The sequence below is a fragment of the Salmo salar genome, chromosome 14 (assembly GCF_965601325.2).
Source record: "Salmo salar chromosome 14, fSalSal1, whole genome shotgun sequence".
Lineage (NCBI taxonomy): Eukaryota > Metazoa > Chordata > Actinopteri > Salmoniformes > Salmonidae > Salmo > Salmo salar.
This window is the reverse complement of record NC_138304.1, coordinates 50,124,440-50,147,500: the sequence shown is the minus strand read 5'-3', so window position 1 is coordinate 50,147,500 and position 23,061 is coordinate 50,124,440. Positions and strand designations below refer to the sequence as shown.

At 41.1% G+C, this 23,061-nt stretch overlaps 1 protein-coding gene across 1 annotated transcript in view; it reads right to left on the bottom strand.

The window, feature by feature from the left end:
- LOC106569492 (collagen alpha-1(XI) chain) overlaps positions 1–23,061 on the bottom strand; it is a 177,857-nt gene that overhangs the window by 139,148 nt on the left and 15,648 nt on the right. Inside the window, exons 2-4 of the mRNA XM_082961028.1 lie at positions 20,565–20,729; positions 14,697–14,910; positions 12,567–12,729 (exon numbers count right to left, since the gene is read on the bottom strand). Of these exons, the coding sequence (XP_082817154.1) occupies positions 12,567–12,729; positions 14,697–14,910; positions 20,565–20,729 (542 nt within the window). The remainder of the gene's footprint in view (positions 1–12,566; positions 12,730–14,696; positions 14,911–20,564; positions 20,730–23,061) is intronic.

The following is a 23,061-nucleotide window of genomic DNA, read 5'->3' as shown; positions in this document are numbered from 1 at the left end:
TCCTAACCCCAAACCCCCCCCAAGCTTCACACTAATCCTAATCCTAACCCCAAACCTTCACACTAATCCTAATCCTAACCCCAAACGTCACACTAATCCTAATCCTAACCCCAAACCCATACCTTTACCCTTATACCATGCTCGTACCCTGAACACGTCCGCGACAAAAGGCCCAGATTCCTGATTCCTCCAAATTGCACAAGGACAACCACAAGGACTAGAGAGAGAGAGAAAACTAGACAGAAAATAAAACAGACTAGACTTTAATACCCTCCAGCTTTCATCAAACCCAGTCTTTGTGGTGGGAGTAAGGGAGCAGGGATAAAGTTTCTTTTTAAGTATTGGGGCAGAAAGATGCCATCTGCAGATGGAATATTAATGCTGCCTGCTGCTTTCCGGCAGTCGGTGGTCCGCGCCCTAAATCCCACTCTATTCCCTATATAGTGCACTGCTTTTGACCAGAGCTCTATATTTGCCCTGGTCTAAAGTAGTGCACTATCTTGAGTATAGGGTGCCATTTGGGATGCAGTCCCAGTAGCTCACTAAACCCTACTTCAAATAACAATTTGGACAACTTAACTATCTACCCTCCTTTCCCCTTCCACAACCTCTTTCTTGTGTGTGTGTGTGTGTGTGTGTGTGTGTGTGTGTGTGTGTGTGTGTGTGTGTGTGTGTGTGTGTGTGTGTGTGTGTGTGTGTGTGTGTGTGTGTGTGTGTGTGTGAAGAGAACTCACATCCTCTCTCCCATCCCATCAGATCAGAAACAGCTCATAAATGGCACAGAGCTTCTTGGACCGTTACCTCACAGTACTACTGGGGTCTGTTAGTCTGTTACCTCACAGTACTACTGGGGTCTGTTAGACAGTCTGTTACCTCACAGTACTACTGGGGTCTGTTAGACAGTCTGTTACCTCACAGTACTACTGGGGTCTGTTAGACAGTCTGTTACCTCACAGTACTACTGGGGTCTGTTAGACAGTCTGTTACCTCACAGTACTACTGGGGTCTGTTAGTCTGTTACCTCACAGTACTACTGGGGTCTGTTAGACAGTCTGTTACCTCACAGTACTACTGGGGTCTGTTAGACAGTCTGTTACCTCACAGTACTACTGGGGTCTGTTAGACAGTCTGTTACCTCACAGTACTACTGGGGTCTGTTAGACAGTCTGTTACCTCACAGTACTACTGGGGTCTGTTAGACAGTCTGTTACCTCACAGTACTACTGGGGTCTGTTAGACAGTCTGTTACCTCACAGTACTACTGGGGTCTGTTAGTCTGTTACCTCACAGTACTACTGGGGTCTGTTAGACAGTCTGTTACCTCACAGTACTACTGGGGTCTGTTAGACAGTCTGTTACCTCACAGTACTACTGGGGTCTGTTAGACAGTCTGTTACCTCACAGTACTACTGGGGTCTGTTAGACAGTCTGTTACCTCACAGTACTACTGGGGTCTGTTAGTCTGTTACCTCACAGTACTACTGGGGTCTGTTAGACAGTCTGTTACCTCACAGCACTACTGGAGTCTGTTAGTCTGTTACCTCACAGTACTACTGGGGTCTGTTAGACAGTCTGTTACCTCACAGTACTACTGGGGTCTTTTAGACAGTCCGTTACCTCACAGTACTACTGGGGTCTGTTAGTCTGTTACCTCACAGTACTACTGGGGTCTGTTAGTCTGTTACCTCACAGTACTACTGGGGTATGTTAGACAGTCTGTTACCTCACAGTACTACTGGGGTCTGTTAGACAGTCTGTTACCTCACAGTACTACTGGGGTCTGTTACGAAGGAAGGAAGGAAGGAAGGAAGGTATGTCTAACAGAGTGAGGGAGGGAGGGACAGAGGGATAGAGGAAGAGGGGGAGCTAAGATTTACAAAAGGGGCAGAGAGACAGAGAAAGGAGTGTAGGAGTGAGAGGAAGAGAGAAGATTGGGAGAGGTAGTAATATTTAAAAAGAGATGTCAGGCTATGTGATGAATTGCCAGTCTATATGGGTTGTTCCACCAAATCAGTGCCCTTTGATATTTTAAGTAGAAATTGTGAACCAATATTACATTTTAAAAGCTTTTTATATTAATTGAAGTACCCTTTAATATAGACCACATGGAGAAGTCAATACGTCTGATTTGTAATATCAATAAAGACGTGTCCCTCTGTGATTTCTAGGAAGATTTTAACCCATTTTGTCACGCCCTGACCAGTAAAGGGCCTATTTGTTATTGTAGTTTGGTCAGGACGTGGCAGAGGGTATTTGTTGTACATGTTTTTGGTTATGTGTTTATATAGAGGGTTATTTTGTGTAGAGTGTTTCTGGGTTTAGTTGTGTATCTATGTAGAAAGGGTATTTGATTTAAGTGGTTCGGGGTTTATGAGATATGTATTTATGTAAGATGGGGTGTTTGATTTAGGTGTTCCGGGTTGTTGGGTATGTTCTTGAATTGTATTTCTAGGGGGCTGATCTAGTGTTATATTTCTGTGTTGGCCTGGTGTGGCTCTCAATCAGGAACAGCTGTACATCGTTGTTGCTGATTGAGAGTCATACTTAGGTCACCTGTTTTCACCTGTCAGTTTGTGGGAGATTGTGCTTGTTTAGCTGTGTGCCTGACAAGACTGTCCAGTTCGTTTGTGTTTTGTATACGTTTATTGTGTTTTTCCTTCTTCAACAAAATAAAAAGAAGATGAGTATATATTTTCCCGCTGCGTCTTGGTCTTTACCCTACGACACCCGTGACACATTTAAACCCAACATTTCCAACAAGTTTTCACCATCATTGTAAAGCCCTAGTTATTTTGTTATTTTGACAATGTTATTTCTGAAGATTACTAATTATTTAACGTGATTAGTGATTAATGTGCACGTCTGTCCCTATTATGTCAACTGAACTCTTCTTTTAAAATGGTGAAACTTCTACATTTTTAAAAACATTTTTACAAAGAAACATTCAACATCTAATAGTGTAAAGCAGGTGAGCTGGTCCTGTTATCAGGTGAGCTGGTTCTTTTATCAGGTGAGCTGGTTCTGTTATCAGGTGAACTGGTTGTATTATCAGGTGAGCTGGTTCTATTATCAGGTGAGCTGGTTCTATTATCAGGTGAGCTGGTTCTATTATCAGGTGAGCTGGTTCTGTTATCAGGTGAGCTGGTTCTGTTATCAGGTGAACTGGTTCTATTATCAGGTGAACTGGTTCTATTATCAGGTGAACTGGTTCTATTATCAGGTTAGATGGTTCTATTATCAGGTGAGCTGGTTCTATTAACAGGTGAACTGGTTCTATTATCAGGTTAGATGGTTCTATTATCAGGTGAGCTGGTTCTGTTATCAGGTGAGCTGGTTCTGTTATCAGGTGAGATGGTTCTATTATCAGGTGAACTGGTTCTAGTATCAGGTGAACTGGTTCTATTATCAGGTGAACTGGTTCTAGTATCAGGTGAACTGGTTCTATTATCAGGTGAACTGGTTCTATTATCAGGTGAGATGGTTCTATTATCAGGTGAACTGGTTCTATTATCAGGTAAACTGGTTCTATTATCAGGTTAGATGGTTCTATTATCAGGTGAACTGATTCTATTACCAGGTGAACTGGTTCTATTATCAGGTGAACTGGTTCTATTATCAGGTGAACTGGTTCTATTATCAGGTTAGATGGTTCTATTATCAGGTGAACTGGTTCTGTTATCAGGTTAGATGGTTCTAGTATCAGGTGAACTGGTTCTATTATCAGGTGAACTGGTTCTATTATCAGGTGAGATGGTTCTATTATCAGGTGAACTGGTTCTATTATCAGGTGAACTGGTTCTGTTATCAGATGAGCTGGTTCTATTATCAGGTGAACTGGTTCTATTATCAGGTGAACTGGTTCTATTATCAGGTTAGATGTTTCTAGTATCAGGTGAACTGGTTCTATTATCAGGTGAACTGGTTCTATTATCAGGTGAGATGGTTCTATTATCAGGTGAACTGGTTCTATTATCAGGTGAGCTGGTTCTATTATCAGGTGAACTGGTTCTATTATCAGGTGAGATGGTTCTATTATCAGGTGAACTGGTTCTATTAACAGGTGAACTGGTTCTATTATCAGGTGAACTGGTTCTAGTATCAGGTGAGCTGGTTCTATTATCAGGTGAGCTGGTTCTAGTATCAGGTGAGCTGGTTCTAGTATCAGGTTAGATGGTTCTATTATCAGGTGAGCTGATATATATAAATATATATAAATAAATATATATATATATATATGTTTATATATACACTGCTCCAAAAAATAAAGGGAACACTTAAACAACACAATGTAACTCCAAGTCAATCACACTTCTGTGAAATCAAACTGTCCACTTAGGAAGCAACACTGATTGACAATACATTTCACATGCTGTTGTGCAAATGGAAATTATAGGCAATTAGCAAGACACCCCCAATAAAGGAGGGGTTCTGCAGGTGGTAACCACAGACCACTTCTCAGTTCCTATGCTTCCTGGCTGATGTTTTGGTCACTTTTGAATGCTGGCGGTGCTTTCACTCTAGTGGTAGCATGAGACGGAGTCTACAACCCACACAAGTGGCTCAGGTAGTGCAGCTCATCCAGGATGGCACATCAATGCGAGCTGTGGCAAGAAGGTTTGCTGTGTCTGTCAGCGTAGTGTCCAGAGCATGGAGGCGCTACCAGGAGACAGGCCAGTACATCAGGAGATGTGGAGGAGGTCGTAGGAGGGCAACAACCCAGCAGCAGGACCGCTACCTCCGCCTTTGTGCAAGGAGGAGCAGGAGAAGCACTGCCAGAGCCCTGCAAAATGACCTCCAGCAGGCCACAAATGTGCATGTGTCTGCTCAAACGGTCAGAAACAGACTCCATGAGGGTGGTATGAGGGCCCGACGTCCACAGGTGGGGGTTGTGCTTACAGCCCAACACCGTGCAGGACGTTTGGCATTTGCCAGAGAACACCAAGATTGGCAAATTCAGCACTGGCGCCCTGTGCTCTTCACAGATGAAAGCAGGTTCACACTGAGCACGTGTGACAGACGTGACAGAGTCTGGAGACGCCGTGGAGAATGTTCTGCAGCCTGCAACATCCTCCAGCATGACCGGTTTGGCGGTGGGTCAGTCATGGTGTGGGGTGGCATTTCTTTAGGGGACCGCACAGCCCTCCATGTGCTCGCCAGAGGTAGCCTGACTGCCATTAGGTACCGAGATGAGATCCTCAGACCCCTTATGAGACCATATGCTGGTGCGGTTGGCCCTGGGTTCCTCCTAATGCAAGACAATGCTAGACCTCATGTGGCTGGAGTGTGTCAGCAGTTCTTGCAAGAGGAAGGCATTGATGCTATGGACTGGCCCGCCCGTTCCCCAGACCTGAATCCAATTGAGCACATCTGGGACATCATGTCTCGCTCCATCCACCAACGCCACGTTGCACCACAGACTGTCCAGGAGTTGGCGGATGCTTTAGTCCAGGTCTGGGAGGAGATCCCTCAGGAGACCATCCGCCACCTCATCAGGAGCATGCCCAGGCGTTGTAGGGAGGTCATACAGGCACGTGGAGGCCACACACACTACTGAGCCTCATTTTGACTTGTTTTAAGGACATTACATCAAAGCTGGATCAGCCTGTAGTGTGGTTTTCCACTTTAATTTTGAGTGTGACTCCAAATCCAGACCTCCATGGGTTGATAAATTGGATTTCCATTGATTATTTTTGTGTGATTTTGTTGTCAGCACATTCAACTATGTAAAGAAAAAAGTATTTAATAAGATTATTTCTTTCATTCAGATCTAGGATGTGTTGTTTAAGTGTTCCCTTTATTTTTTGGAGCAGTATATATATATATATATATATATATATATATATATATATATATATATATATATATATATATACTTATATATATATATACTTATATATATTTACTTTTACTTTCAATCGCTCCCTCACTGTTGCACACAACAAATGTTTTTTTCATGGATGATTTAAGATTCAATCATCAACCCTGTTATTTTATTTGGCACTTAATAGGCACTTACTATGGTAATACTTTTCTTTACATCTTGAGATGTGCTCTTTATGACAGAATGTTAAAATTAGTTTGAAATCAAACGTTTTTTTGGACTAAGTTAAACCACTCAAAAGGCACCCAATTGGTGGAACAACCCATATGACTTAGGATCTACTCGTCCATGTAGGAGAGGAGAGGAGAAGAAGAGAAGAGAAGAGAAGAGAAGAGAAGAGAAGAGAAGAGAAGAGGAAGACTTGAAGAGTGGTGAAAGAGTCACATTCATAAGTGTTACTCAACCCACAGATAGACATGATTCCATGATAGCAACGGTGGACAAATAAGTATTTTTCCTTCATCTAAAGTCTTTACCACTAGAAAGTCATGAACAGTAGACGTTGATGTTTCAGCAACTGCTCACTTCAGCACGATCTCAGTTTATATCAATACAATTTTTAAATAATGACTTGACATGCTAAATACTCAGGGGAGAGTTTTGTCGGATTCCATAGTCAGGATTTCCCTGCTTTAGGCAGTACAAGGTTTTGAAAATCTATAAAATCACCTTGTATTTGTCACCTGCCCCAAATACAACAAGTGTAGACTTTACATTGAAATGCTTACTGACATTCCCAACAATGCAGTTAAAAAGTAAGAAAATTAACAATTAGATCAAAAGAAAATAGATAGTTGGGGTGATTGATTGAAGTACTATGCACATGTAGATCAAGGGTGAAAACTCACACACAGCTATAACCTGCCCATACAGCCTATAGTGAACCAACTCCTAATGGAAAAACATCCGGCAACCCATTCATTAATGATAAACTATAGGCTACAGAACCAACCAATTCATGAATGATAAAATATAGGCTACAGAACCAACCCATTCATGAATGATAGACTATAGGCTACAGAACCAACCCATTCATGATTGATAGACTATAGGCTACAGAACCAACCCATTCATGAATGATAGACTATAGGCTACAGAACCAACCCATTCATGATTGATAGACTATAGGCTACAGAACCAACAAATTCATTAATGAAAGACTATAGGCTACAGAACCAACCCATTCATTAATGATAAACTATAGGCTACAGAACCAACACAATTCATGAATGATAGACTATAGGCTACAGAACCAACCCATTCATGAATGATAGACTATAGGCTACAGAACCAACCCATTCATGAATGATAGACTATAGGCTACAGAACCAACCCATTCATCCATTAATAAAATAAGCAATACCGTATAACTTCATTCTTTAATTCTTTCAACTTCATGCACGGCTAAACAGAGGATGACCAAAAACATAAATCTTGAATTAGCGAGGGAAAATTGCTGTATAAAATGCATCCGTATGCAAAAACTGTGACTGTAGGCTACAGAACCGATGACTTCGACTTCAGTACATGGCTGTCATTGGAAAGAGTAGAGAAAGAAGTTTCGGTGGCCCGGACCAGACAGGTTAGTGCAGTCAGTGTCCATATCTCTAAATCATCTGTGAGCAGCAGGCCAACACAAAGCACACACTGAGCACATTTCCCCCAGCCTCAGCTCTGCTCTGCCTCTACTCTTCTCTCCATTACAGCTCCAACACCTGCTTAGACAATAAATAATACAATTAATTAAAACAATTAATACAAATTAAACAATAAGGTGTGGCTAGGAGTTACGTTTATACCTGCACTATAACATGCTTAACTTCTTCAAAATACTGCTATCTTGTTCCTAAGAGGCTCCCGAGTGGTGCATCATCTCAGTGCAAGAGGCGTCACTACAGTCCCTGGTTTGAATCCAGGCTGCATCACAACCGGCCGTCATTGTAAATAAGAATAAAAGGTTAAATAAAATAAATAAATAAAAATAAAAGAGGGTATAGTTTCTCAAAATACCGGGGCAAACTTCCTGCTTACAGGAAACGTCAAAATTAAAATCTACCTACCAATAACAATGGGGAAAATGGATACAGTTACATATCGGGATATCATTTTTTTAATGATATATCGCATCGCATCGTTTTGACAACGTCGCAAATATTATTTTGGAGCTAGTTCGCTATACCTGAACCAAAACGCCAGTATTTTTCCTTCATAGCTTGTTCTCCATCTTCTTTTTAAATAGGGAACTCATTTATTTTTCATCAGTTTATTTCCCTGACTGATCAAATACTCGTTTCTCATGTCTCTCTTGTCCCTCTGAAGCAGACATACAGTATGGTGAACAATATTGTTCGGAACATCGAAAATCGCAATTAAATCACAGTATCGAATCGCAATACATATAGAATTATGAGAATGGCAATACATATCGTATCGCCACCTAAGTATTGTGATAATACCGTATCGTGACGTCCCGTATCGTGACGTCCCATATCGTGACGGCCATTCCCAGCCCTACCTACGATGAGTACCAGCATTAGTTATTACCAATACGGACATGCTTCGAAACCAACGAACCAATAGTTTATAACGTTGACACGGTTCAACACACTGACGCTCGATAGTTAGTAAGACATCAAATCTGATCCTTTTTACACACCTTGTTATTAAGACAACACAGGACCATAAGCACAGCATTGAAATCAATGCCTGCACCTCATGTGTTTTCTCTGTAGTAAACCCTGATTGATGTACAGCATTGTGATTGTCAGTCATTCATTTACAGTGGCCTGGTCTGGTCTATGTTATCCTCTATAATCTTCACTGACTTCCATTTCCTGTCCGCGGAAACGCCTAACGCGTGTTTACTGACAATCTCTAATTGGTCGTCATGGTGACGAGCTAAGAGCAATCACATCAAGTGTACAGCGTCTTCTGCCAGCTGCACCTCTGGGGGTCAAATGTCACAGGCAGCGGTCCAAAATGGAAACCAATGGTAGGACCACAAGCCAGTCAGAAATATGTGTTGTTCTAAGGTAATTCACTGATTAGTAATACTGTATTTTTCACCAAACAGGTCCTCTATCTAACACCTTCAAGGCTTAACTGAATCCTTTCATATTGTACACCTAGTCTACTTTACTACTCAAATATTTTCCCACTTCAATAGCTTCATATTAGAAGACAGGACAACGACCGCATTGTTCACTGTGTTACAATTGTACTTTGACAGTAATGAGTTGCAATAGAGACAACATATTTGTCTCAATTCCATGATATTACTCATAATAACAAACATGCTTAACGGATTGGGTTTGCTGGTCTCGTTCAACAGCTGCATTTGAGAGCGCTTTGTCTACCTTGGGAAGGGCTGTGCTGCAAGAGTTTGGCAAAATGGCAACAACAACAACAAAAAATAAAAGAAATAACTGGATGGCAAAGACCTTTTCTGAGCCTGGATCGTCGATCACTACACTACAACCAACACCATTCTATTAGAGGTGGGTTTCACTCTGCCTTTGGACAAAATGTGACTTTCTTTTCTGGCTGTTCGTTAGTGCGCAGTTTGGCTACACAATTAGCCAGACTGCAATCAACAAACCCGAGTCTATTACAGTTGAAGTGGAAATGTTTACAGGTGAATAAATACAGTGTAGCTCTCGTCTCCATCCAACATGGCACCCTAATCCCTTCATAGTGCACTGATTTTAACCTGAGCCCTATAGGGAAGGGTGCCACTTGGCAGCCCTAGTCTCTTTTTGCTCAGGCCACCACTGCTATAGCATGCAGCTAAAGAGTTCTGATGGAAACCAACCGCCTTCCAACGTGCCAACTGCCCCTTGGGACAAACAAAATAATTTGCTCTTCTTCTTGTTTCTAAACAGAGAAAATGAGCCCAAATGTTTCTATAATTCCACTATGTTTAGCATAATTTACGTTCAAACAAAGAACACCCACATCAGTTCGAAACCTGGCCTCAAACCAGCATAAAAAATACCTGTGGTGGTGAGAGTCTTAAGGCTAATGAGCTAAATGCTAACCTTTCACTTGGAGTGTATGGTTAAATGCAAAAATAGCTGTCTAGCTGTCCATACATGCAGGCACTGTATCTGGGCTTAGTGCTTGAGCCTAATTGAGAACCAATAACAGGAAAAAGCTGAACTTCGAGAATTATTAACTACATTTATTAGACAGTCATTAGGCTACATGTTCTGTCCTCTTTCAACCCTGGATTAGCTTCAACTAGCGATAGCTAGCTATCATTAAGATGTGGATGAAACCAACTGAGGAAAAGAGGGATTACAGTCTTCTGACCTGGAGGCACATGTCTAAACAGTCTGTTTCAGTCACCATGACAATCCTGATGTTCACATCAAAGGCTGGGACTATTGTCTCGTCAGATAGCAGCATAGCATAGCATAGCATAGCATGCTGCTCATAGTTTCCATAGGCCTCACAGCTACCTGTCTGTGGTAAAGCTGGGTTAACAGCTAAGGAATATTATCAGTTGTCTGTTATTAGGAGTTATGAAAACTATACAGGTCCATTTGCGGATATCGTTACATCATTTCTGAACGCCTCCAAGATAGATGTGATCCCGAGTGGCGCAGTGCGAGAGGGGTCACTACAGTCCCTGGTTTTAATCCAGGCTGTATCACAGCAGTGTAAGGCACTGCATCTCAGTGCAAGAAGTGTCACTACAGTCCCTGGTTCAAATTCAGGCTGTATAACAGCCGTCTAAGGCACTGCATCTCAGTGTAAGAGGTGTCACTACTGTCCCTGGTTCGAATCCAGGCTGTATCACATCCGGCTGTGATTAGGAGTCCCATAGGGCGGAGCACAATTGGCCGGCCTATTGTTGTCCGGGTTTGGCCATGGTAGGCTGTCATTGTAAATAAGAATGTGTTCTTAACTGACTTGCCTAGTAAAATAAAAATTACATTTAAACATATCAAATAAATATCAAGTCATTGTTAAAATGGAACATTTATATTTCTTAAAGCTGGGTTTACTGCTAAGGTACATTGTCAGATGTTCAGTGTGATGTAATACGAGCTGTACTGGTCAATTTGCTCTTTAATGTATGCTAGGAATGGATGGCATGAAATACTTCCTGGGTGCCTCAGAGATACATTGTTCAGGCCTTCTATCAATTAAATTCAGAATTCCTATTTCTTGACTTTCTGAAGTTTTACACCGCATGAATTACCCCCCCCCACCCCCCACCCCGTAATCCTTATACTCCGATGACTCAAAAACGAGGAAACAGAAACTCACTGACAGCTACGTCACACGTCACAAACAACCTCCCATATCAACAAATAAAGATAGAAATATAAGTTATAGAAGCTATCCTTATGCTCCCTCATATTAACGGTCATATTTAAGACTCCCATGCAGACTGTTGTCGGATTTCTTCCACAAAAAAGTCACACCCAACTGCCATTTTCCCTTAATACAGTCCAGGGCTCTACCCAGGCGCAGAAAGCCAAGTACTCCTGTTATATGGTCTATAAAACTTTTCACCATTTATGAAAGAATCGTATGAAAAGAGCAAATAAAGAAACTGGTTTCTGAAGACACAATTAACTTTACGACTCCTAACATTACTCACTGTCAGTAGGTTCCAATGCATGCTGGTATCACTGAGATCGGTTATAAAACATAATCTGTCCAACTGATTAACAAAAACTTCAGCAGCAGTGGATTCTGTGGTTGTCACCACAGACAACACCACATCTGTACATGAGCATGAAGCTAATGTGAAATCTAGGGTAGGACGTCTTTATAAATAAGAATTTGTTCTTAACTGACTTGCCTTTAAAATAAAGGTAGAAATATATATATATATATATTAAAAAACAACAACATAAAATCTTTTGTCAAGTTCAAGAGAAACAAATAATCAATATTTTATGTACAAAGGTGATCCAAACTATTTTACATAGGTGATCCAATCTATTTTACATAGGTGATCCAATATATTTTACATAGGTGATGCAATATATTTTACATAGGTGATCCAATCCATTTTACATAGGTGATCCAATATATTTTACATAGGTGATCCAATATATTTTACATAGGTGATCCATCCATTTTACATAGGTGATCCAATATATTTTACATAGGTGATCCATCCATTTTACATAGGTGATCCATCCATTTTACATAGGTGATCCATCCATTTTACATAGGTGATCCAATCCATTTTACATAGGTGATCCAATATATTTTACATAGGTGATCCAATCCATTTTACATAGGTGATCCAATATATTTTACATAGGTGATCCAATATATTTTACATAGGTGATCCATCCATTTTACATAGGTGATCCAATATATTTTACATAGGTGATCCAATATATTTTACATAGGTGATCCATCCATTTTACATAGGTGATCCAATATATTTTACATAGGTGATCCAATATATTTTACATAGGTGATCCAATCTATTTTACATAGGCGATCCAATCTATTTTACAAGAGAGACCTGTCCCAAGAAGGCAGCAATCCAACATGTATTGCATACCACAGGTACATACATAAAATCCCCAGAACAGCAATGGCCAATGTCCTCTTTACCTCAAAGACCTGTCCCAAGAAGGAATAAATTCAAGATTCATTGTAAAACATACCAAACGAATACAGCGTCATAGCAAGCAATGGTCATCGTCCTTACCTCAAAGACCTCTTCATCCAGAATCCTGGTTCCGAACACAGTGATGCCGTCAGTGTTGATGGCTGCCCCGTCGCTCCTCTTCAGTGGCCTGCTCAGCTTCTTCTTACAATCCACAATGATGGTCACACTCTTCTTCTCCACACTGATGGCCACGCGATGCCATCTACACATGGACAGAGGAGGGAGTGGGTTAGAGAAACATGAGAGATTTGGGGAGAACATGAAACGTATGAAGTGTATTTGTTGCTTGTTGAACACTACAACCTGAGCACAGGTTGGACATTTGCAGTCTGGTGTAGTCAGAGATAATCTACAGTCTGGTGTAGTCAGAGATAATCTACAGTCTGGTGTAGTCAGAGATAATCTACAGTCTGGAATAGTCAGAGATAATCTACAGTCTGGTGCAGTCAAATATTATCTACAGTCTGGTGTAGTCAGAGATAATCTACAGTCTGGAATAGTCAGAGATAATCTACAGTCTGGTGCAGTCAAAGATTATCTACAGTCTGGTGTAGTCGGAGATTATCTACAGTCTGGTGTAGTCAGAGATAATCTACAGTCTGGTGAAGTCAGAGATAATCTACAGTCTGGTGAAGTCAGAGATAATCTACAGTCTGGTGTAGTCAGACATAATCTACAGTCTGGTGTAGTCAGAGATAATCTACAGTCTGGAATAGTCAGAGATAATCTACAGTCTGGTGTAGTCAGAGATAATCTACAGTCTGGTGTAGTCAGAGATAATCTACAGTCTGGTGTAGTCAGAGATAATCTACAGTCTGGTGTAGTCAGAGATAATCTACAGTCTGGTGAAGTCAGAGATAATCTACAGTCTGGTGTAGTCAGACATAATCTACAGTCTGGTGTAGTCAGACATAATCTAAAGTCTGGTGTAGTCAGACATAATCTACAGTCTGGTGTAGTCAGAGATAATCTACAGTCTGGTGAAGTCAGAGATAATCTACAGTCTGGTGAAGTCAGAGATAATCTACAGTCTGGTGTAGTCAGACATAATCTACAGTCTGGTGTAGTCAGACATAATCTAAAGTCTGGTGTAGTCAGACATAATCTACAGTCTGGTGTAGTCAGAGATAATCTACAGTCTGGTGTAGTCTGAGATAATCTACAGTCTGGTGTAGTCAGACATAATCTACAGTCTGGTGTAGTCAGAGATGTCAGAGAGATGCCAAGAAATGTGAAAACTAGGTTGTTCTTGATAAAGATAATTTGCTCTTAGAAAGATTACTAGCTATGATAAAACTCACTCTACTTTACTTTAAGGCCTGGAAGACAGATACATACCAACGCTACATTTCATTTTGCTGTAGACAATTGCTCCAGACACGTTTTCGCTAAATGTTTCATATTAGCAAAGACCTCACTGTCAGAATATTCATTTTAAAGTTAAGTAATTTATGAAGCTCTGTTATTTTGATGGTTTATTGCAAATCAACAGTGCAGACAGCTGTAAATAATTTGGCAAAAACAGTCTGTCACCAAAATGCTGCCAAATAAATAATTGGGCAACTCAAAAGACAGCCATCTTGCAGTTATATTCCTTATGTTATCAATCACTAAACAATGAAGTATATAAATCGAATAATTGTTCATTTTCAGTGGTTTGCTTGGGTCTGCTGAGAAGCCTTAAATACATTATAGAGAATCCAGAAGACTCAGATCTGGTCGGCCATCTTGTAAAATATGTCTTGTGTGGAGTGTATCAACAGTAAGTACGCGGTAAGGCCACAGACCCTCTCATAGACACCCAGAACACATGAGTCAGTCATGGTCACATGATAAGGTAGGCCCCATCTGCGAACTTCAAAACTAGTTTCTGCCCTCGACCCAAGAGAGAATTTCCTCTTGGTCTAAGACATTGCTTGATCCCGTGGGAGACCCGGGTTCATATCCCGTGGGAGACCCGGGTTCATATCCTGTGGGTTACAGTACTTGTATAACATCGCGGCTTAGTGAAAGGCCAAACTTCAGTTACTTGCCAGAGGAAAGAGTAACCCTTAAGCTAACCAAACAGCGCCTAACCTTACCTGAACCCAAACCTTGTCCGTAACAGAAAAGGCCTTGCTTTGTGATACAGTAGTGATGAGATTCTCAGGTGTCTCAGACTTCACTTACTTGCCGTCAGCGAGGTTGATGGATCTGAACAGTGGGTAATTCTCTGGGGAAGGTTTCCCATGTTGGTCTTCGTACACGAAGACAGGGGAGCGTCCCACCTCCACACCCAGCTGCTGGACCCCCTTCTCATTATACACAGACAGCAGGAAAGACTGGCTGCCTGCCTTGGGCTTGATGGTGAACATCACTGAGAAGTCCTCTGGGAACACTCCTCCTGGTGAGAGAAAAAAATAACAGTTTCATTATTTATTTGATTGGTTCTGTTTATTTAGATACACATTAGCTGTTACATTGTCCAACTCCTGGATAATCATCAATGTGTAGGGTCAGAAGTGAAGATAGTAGAAGAATTAGATTAGAGGTGGGTGCAGTAATATGACATCATCATACATGCTGAGAGACTTCCTGAGAAGTCCTCTGGGAACACCCTCCTGAAATAGATAGGACAGGTTAGCTACAGTAGCTTAGCAATATGACGTCATGATAGACAGAAGATATAGAGAGGTTAGAGGTGGACGCAGTAATATGACATCATCAAACACAGGATCGTTAGAGAGGTTAAATGTGGACGCGGTAATATGACATCATCAAACACAGGATCGTTAGAGAGGTTAAATTGTGGACGTGGTAATATGACATCATTATACACAGAAGTGTCATGCCGTGTTCAAAACAACTGGGAACTCTGAATAATACGAGTTAAAATCATGACGTCAGGGATCTTCAGGTCGGATAGTCGGAGCTCTAGGACTAGGCCCAAGTTCCTGAGTTGAAATTCTGAGTAGGATGACCGTTTTAAATAGACTTTTCCCAGTCAGAGTAAATTTTTTCCCAGACTTGTCAGTTGATTTGAACTCGCCATCAGAGACAATATAGGTGGACGCAGTAATATGACATAATTTAGCTCAGAAGAGTTAGAATGGTTCGAGGTGGATGCGGTAATATGACATCATCATATATTCTGGGAGACTTCCTGATAATATACAGTACATGATCAATAACAGAATTCAAGGCTTGTCCTTTTTTCCCCACCCATCCTTGAGGTATGCCCACAATAAAATGATCATGTCCATCTCATGGACTGTTAGCTCTTTCATCCATATATTTGTCTATTTACTTGACAGGGGTTATTTTACCCCAGCTACATCCCTTAGTCTACTAGACAACGTGGAAGGGTAAGGCTGTTAAAATTACAGATTGTGCCTTTAATTGTATCCCATATATTAGATAAAAATAACTTAACCCCCAGTTTAAATGTGACCTCTGTTGCCGGGTACTTTAAGAATTTATAACAACAGCTGGTTAATCTTGAAAGAGTCAGAAGTGATCTAATCGCACATACATTTTACGAGACGTGTGAAAGATAACATTCCTGTAAGGAGTGCGTACTGGCGGCAGAGGAGGCGCAGGAGAGCAAAGACTGTGTTACAACGGCGCAGTTTAATAATAAAAATCACCGTGAACAAAACAATATATACATACAATGGGACAAAACCCTTCGCACGCCAGACATAACGTGCACAAACACTTATAATAAACAATTCCGGACAAGGACATCGGGGAAACAGAGGGTTAAATACACAACATGTAATTATGGAATTTGAACCAGGTGTGTGGGAAGACAAGACAAAGCAAATGGAAAATGAAAGGTGGATCGGCGATGGCTAGAAGGCCGGCGACGCCGACCGCCGAACGCCGCCCGAACAAGGAGAGGAACCGACTTTAGTTCTTTAACTAGGCAACTAGGCAAGTCAGTTAAGAACAAATTCTTATTTACGGTGACGACCTAACAAAAGGCCAAAGGCCTCCTGCGGGGACGGGGGCTGCGATTAAAAATGACAAATAAAATAAAAATATAGGACAAAACACACATCATGACAAGAGAGACAACAAAACACTACATAAAGAGAGACCTAAGACAACAACATAACATGGCAGCAACAAATGACAACAACATGGTAGCAACACAACATGGCAGCAGCACAACATGGCAGCAGCACTAAACATGGTACAAACATTACTAGGCACAGACAACAGCACAAAGAGCAAGAAAGTAGAGACAACAATACATCACACGAAGCAGCCACAACTGTCAGTAAGAGTGTCCATGATTAAGTCTTTGAATGAAGAGATGGAGATAAAACTGTCCAGTTTGAGTGTTTGTTGCAGTGCGTTCCAGTCGCTAGCTGCAGCGAACTGAAAAGAGGAGCGACCCAGGGATGTGTGTGCTTTGGGGATCTTTAACAGAATGTGACTGGCAGAACAGGTGTTGCATGTGGAGGGTGAGGGCTGCAGTGGGTATCTCAGATAGGGGAGGGGGGGGTCCTACTTCCTACCTGCCCTTAGAGTTTACTGACCAAAAAAAATCTAATAGGCTACTGGTGATGTCATAAAAGCTGAAATGTTCTCCTCTGACAGAGCGCTCTTCGGCAGAATGCTACCATTGCCAATCCAATGGGGTACTCCACTCCACCCATTCCATTCAATCCTATTTGAGCCTATTTGACAGAAATTTCCAGTCTTTAAAACCAGTAAGGCTTTAAGGCAATTATTTTCGGCAAATAATCACAGAAAATCTCATTGTTAATTTAATCTCCTGCTATTTTCTGCCTTTATTTTTTTCCTTTGCTGTCTGGCCAATTTGACAAAGCACCAACACTCACTCACTGGGAAAATGACTTAACAAGCATCTGTTCCTAGTGAAGTTGTATATTGTACCGTATCTTTCCATTATGGGGCAAGTAGGCAACTAGCATCTTAAACTGTCTATCTCCTCAACCAGAAAGAGGGCACACGACCAGGTCCTAAAATTAACACCCGTTTACATTTTGGCACTAGTGGTATTCACTCGCATTTGTGGATATAAATAGTCAAGTATTATCACATAGCTAAATAAATGCTACAGTAGCTGTTTTCAACATATTTCTGCCGTTTTGTTTTATAGCTGGCAAAAGCATCGCACAATGTCAAAGAACTACGAATCCTATATACTATATACAGCTGAAGTCGGAAGTTTACATGCACCTTAGCCAATTACATATGAACTCAGTTTTTCACAATTCCTGACATTTAATCCTAGTAAAACAATCCCTGTCTTAGGTCAGTTAGGATCACCACTTCATACTAAGAAATTGAAATGTCAGAATAATAGTAGAGAGAATTATTTATTTCAGGTAAAAACAAAATCCTCACATTCCCAGTGGGTCAGAAGTTTACATACTCAGTTAGTATTTGGTAGCATTCCCTTTAAATTGTTAAAATTGGGTCAAACGTTTTGGGTAGCCTTCCACAAGCTTCCCACAATAAGTTGGGTGAATTTTGGTCCATTCCTCCTGACAGAGCTGGTGTAACTGAGTCAGGTTTGTAGGCCTCCTTGCTTGCACACGCTTTTTCAGTTCTGACCACACATTTTCTATAGGATTGAGGTCAGGTCTTTGTGATGGCCACTCCGATACCTTGACTTTCTTGTCCTTAAGCCATTTTGCAACGACTTTGGAAGTATGCTTGGGGTCATTGTCAATTTGGAAGACCCATTTGCGACCAAGCTTTAACTTCCTGACTGATGTCTTGAGATGTTGCTTCAATATATCCACGTAATTTTCCTCCCTCACGACGCCATCTATTTTGTGAAGTGCACCAGTCCCTCCTGCAGCAAAGCACCCCCACAGCATGATGCTGCCACCCCCATGCTTCATGGTTGGGATGGTGTTCTTCGGCATACAACCCTTCCCCTTTTTCCTCCAAACATAACGATGGTCATTATGGCCAAACAGTTCTATTTTTGTTTCATCAGACCAGAGGACATTTCTCTAAAAAGTATGATCTTTGTCTTCATGTGCAGTTGCAAACCGTAGTCTGGCTTTTTTATGGCGGTTTTGGAGCTGTGGCTTCTTCCTTGCAAAGCGGCCTTTCAGGTTATGTCGATATAGGACTCGTTTTACTGTGGATATAGATACTTTTGTACCTGTTTCCTCCAGCATCTTCACAAGGTCCTTTGCTGTTGTTCTGGGATTGAGTCGCACTTTTCGCACCAAAGTACGTTCATCTCTAGAGAACAGAACATGTCTCCTTCCTGAGCGATATGATGGCTTCGTGGTCCCATGGTGTTTATACTTGCGTACTATTGTTTGTACAGATGAATGTGGTACCTTCAGGCGTTTGGAAATTGCTCCCAAGGATGAACCAGACTTGTTGAGGTCTACAACTATTTTCTGAGGTCTTGGCTTTTGATTGTCCCATGATATCAAGCAAAGAGGCACTGAGTTTGAAGGTAGGCCTTGAAATACATCCACAGGTACACCTCCAATTGACTCAAATGATGTAAATTCGCCTATCAGAAGCTTCTAAAGCCATGACATAATTATCTGGAATTTTCCAAGCTGTTTAAAGGCACAGACAACTTAGTGTATGTAAACTTCTGACCCACTGGAATTGTGATACAGTGAATTATAAGTGAAATAATCTGCCTGTAAACAATTGTTGGATAAATGACTTGTGTCATGCACAAAGTAGATGTCCTAATGGACTTGCCAAAACTATAGTTTGTTAACAAGAAATTTGTGGAGTGGTTGAAAAATGAGTTTTAATGACTCAAACCTAAGTGTATGTAAACTTCCAACTTCAACTGTATATACAGTACTAGTCAAAAGTTTGGACACACCTACTCATTGCAGGGTTTTTCTTTGTTTACATTTTTTTCTACATTGTAGAATAATAGTGAAAACATCAAAACTATGAAATAACACATATGGAATCATGTAGTAACCAAAAAAGTGTTAAACAAATCAAAATATATTTGATATTTCAGATTCTTCAAAGTAGCCACCCTTTGCCTTGATGACAGCTTTGCACACTCTTGGCATTCTCTCAACCCCCCCCCCACCCCCAGTGCTGGTCACCAGACCTCTGCTTCGTCTCCCTCCTAGTCATGCATCCTAAATGATACCCTATTCCCTATGTACTGTAGTGCACTACTTTTGACGCCAGGGCCCATAGGGAATAGGGTGCCATTTGGGACACACCCTATGACTCAGTGTTCTGTGTGATTTCAGTGAAAAAGAAGACGAAGAAGAAGAAAACCCATCCCGCTAACTTCCTGCCAAATGCGTAGCACTAGTCCGGGGTCCCAAAGCATTAGAGGAAAAAAAACATAACTTTACGAGACAAACTCGATATAGAAAAATGTCACACTGCATAAATCCTGTTCTATGTGTGAGAAATAAGGAAGCTCTAGAGTGGGTGGTCAATGTGTGTGTGTGTGTGTGTGTGTGTGTGTGTGTGTGTGTGTGTGTGTGTGTGTGTGTGTGTGTGTGTGTGAATGCATACTACAACTTTAGATAGCTGGCCGCTACTCAAACTTACCAATCTAAAAACTGTTAGCTGACATGAGATAATTGAGTGACCGATAAAACAAGAGAAAAACTGCTGATCCAAAACTACATTTCTACATTTTTACATTTTAGTCATTTAGCAGATGCTCTTATCCAGAGCGACTTACAGTAGTGAATGCATACATTTCATACATTTTTTTTGTCAGTTGTTGATGTGTGCAAGGGTCCCTCTCTTCGCCCGAACCTGGGCTCGAACCAGGGACCCTTGCACACATCAACAACTGACACCCACGAAGCATCGTTACCCATCGCGCCACAAAAGCCGCAGTCCTTGCAACGCAAGGGGAACAACCACTTCAGGTCTCAGAGCGAGTGACGTCACCGATTGAAACGCTATTAGAGCGCACCACCGCTAACTAACTAGCCATTTCACATCGGTTACAACGGCACCTTGTGTATTGTACTATTCTAACACACAACAGTAAAAAAAATAAAAAAATATTGCCCATCCCTGATCTACGGGGAGCAGATAGGTCACCTGGAAAGAGTTGCTTGCTGGGAGCGCTGATCTGCGCCTGTTTTCCTACGCGGAAGGCTATGTCAGGTTTAGATCCTCTCCGGTGAGCGCAGAGGCCCGTGACTTTACGGACGCCATCCGGGGAGCTGTGGAAGTCCAGAGCCTTGAGTACATCCACTGGGTCAGCTGTGAAGAGAGGACAGGGAGAAGTGTTTAGTATTTTCACATGGTAATCACAGGGCGATAGAGAAGTGTGAAAATTAATTCAAATGGTAGCAGTATAATAAAATATATTGTATTTGTCGATTTAGTACATAGATGATACGTAGGAATTTTATAAAAGCACAAGACCCTAAAAGACCCTAAAGCTATGTGACCAATAATATTTTATTTGATTTGATAATATATTTGTAATATCTTTGATCTAACATAGTAGATATAGCTTTAAAGGGTAATTCTGCCACTTTTCAACTTCATCCTCTTCAGCAACATACCCGTGTCTACGAATGTGAAAACTGAGCATTTACTATGTAAAACAAAACAAAAAATTGAAAATAAAAAAGTTCTACTCGATGACATCATCAAAAAAAATAAAAACCCATTTAAAACAGTGATTTTCAAACACTATGAGATTCGCGGTGAAAATACCCTCCGTCTGGTTAGAAACTCGTTGCAGGTTTGGAAAATCAATGTATTTATTTTTAAACCACAGATTATAGAAATGCGTTGTTTTCATACATGTAGATCCTTGGTGCTGGAGATAATGAATATGAGGTTGAAAATTGGCTGAATTGCCCTTTAATCTCAGGGGGCGAAAGCACAGGGATCCTATACTACAGAGTAATCACTATACTTTAACATTGTGATAGAGCAGGTACACTCCATTTTTTTAAATTAACCTTTATTTAACTAGGCATGTCAGTTAAGAACAAATTCTTATTTACAATGATGACGTAGGAACAGTGGGTTAACTGCCTCGTTCAGGGGCAGAAAGACAGCTTTTTTACATTGTCAGCTCAGGGATTTGATCTAGCAACCTTTCGGTTACTGACCCAACACTCTAACCACTTGGCTACCTGCCGCCCCAAATAGACAAATTTAGTTTAAGAAAACCTGATGGGGTTTTGACACGTTTTACCACACCTATAGCCTACATAGTTTACGGCATGTGAAAACAACAGTGTTTTTATAAGAAACTTTCGCAGTGGGGCAGTAAAGACGTAAGGGGTCTGTCAATGGGTCTAATAGGCCCCCCTATCTATTACTGATGGTCAGAGACTGTGGGGGGGAGAGAGCTAGAGAGAGAGAGAGCTAGAGAGAGAGAGCTAGAGAGAGAGAGCTAGAGAGAGATAGCTAGCTAGATAGATAGATAGATAGATAGATAGATAGATAGATAGATAGATAGATAGATAGATAGATAGATAGATAGATAGATAGATAGATAGATAGATAGATAGATAGATAGATAGATAGATAGATAGATAGATAGATAGATAGATAGATAGATAGATAGATAGATAGATAGATAGATAGATAGATAGATAGAGTGTTGCTGGTTACTAGGCCTTTGGAGAGGGTCTGGCATAGTGAGGTTGAGGTTTTACAGGCAGTTTAACACTGCTGATAACCTTTTCTGTTAATGGAACTGAAGGACTGTTGCTCTTTGTCTTCCATACAATATTATAACTGTTACACATACTATGGCACACCTCTCTTCTTTCTCTTTCTCTCTCTCTCTCTCTCTCTCAATTAGAAAAAACTGACTGGATGCATCAGAAAAGACAAGAAGAATTTCTCGTATATATCCCTTCCTCCCCTGAGGGCCAAAGAGATATACAGTATGATTATGGGGAATGTAAAGCAGCCTAATAGCAGGACTAAGTTTTAAAGGAGCCGTACACACAGGGGGTCTCTTGACTACTCATTAACACATTGACAACATCCCAAATGGAACCCTAATCCCTATGTAGTGCACCATAGGGCTCTGGTCAAAAGTAGTGACACCCTATTCCCTATATATAGGGAATAAGGTGTCATTTGGGGTCAAAAGTAGTGCACTATGTAGGGAATAGGGTGCCATTTGGGGTCAAAAGTAGTGCACTATATAGGGAATAGGGTGTGATTTTGGGACAGAGTAGTTGACAATGTCCCAGTTCCTCAGGTGATTTACGTGGATCCTTTACTACAGAAGCCCATACTGTATATAGAGGTGTCTACGTGTCACTAAAACAACAGTGAGTTGCTACTGAAAGGTTAAAGTTGAGGCAATACATAGTACAGGTATGTACTGTAACATCTAAGGACAGTCCACTAAAGCGTTTTAAAAGAAGCCCTTTGATGCTAACGGTTTGTTCTTGGTGGTGAGTGACATCACGCTGAGTTTGTCCTTGTTTGACACGTCTAAGAGTGCCACAACTTCTGTCCTTCTGTCAGTCAATCTGCCGGATTTATGTTGTACATCTGTTCGATCAGTGTGAAGTTGGTCATAACAATCTCTCATTGGTTGAAATCCAAAAGA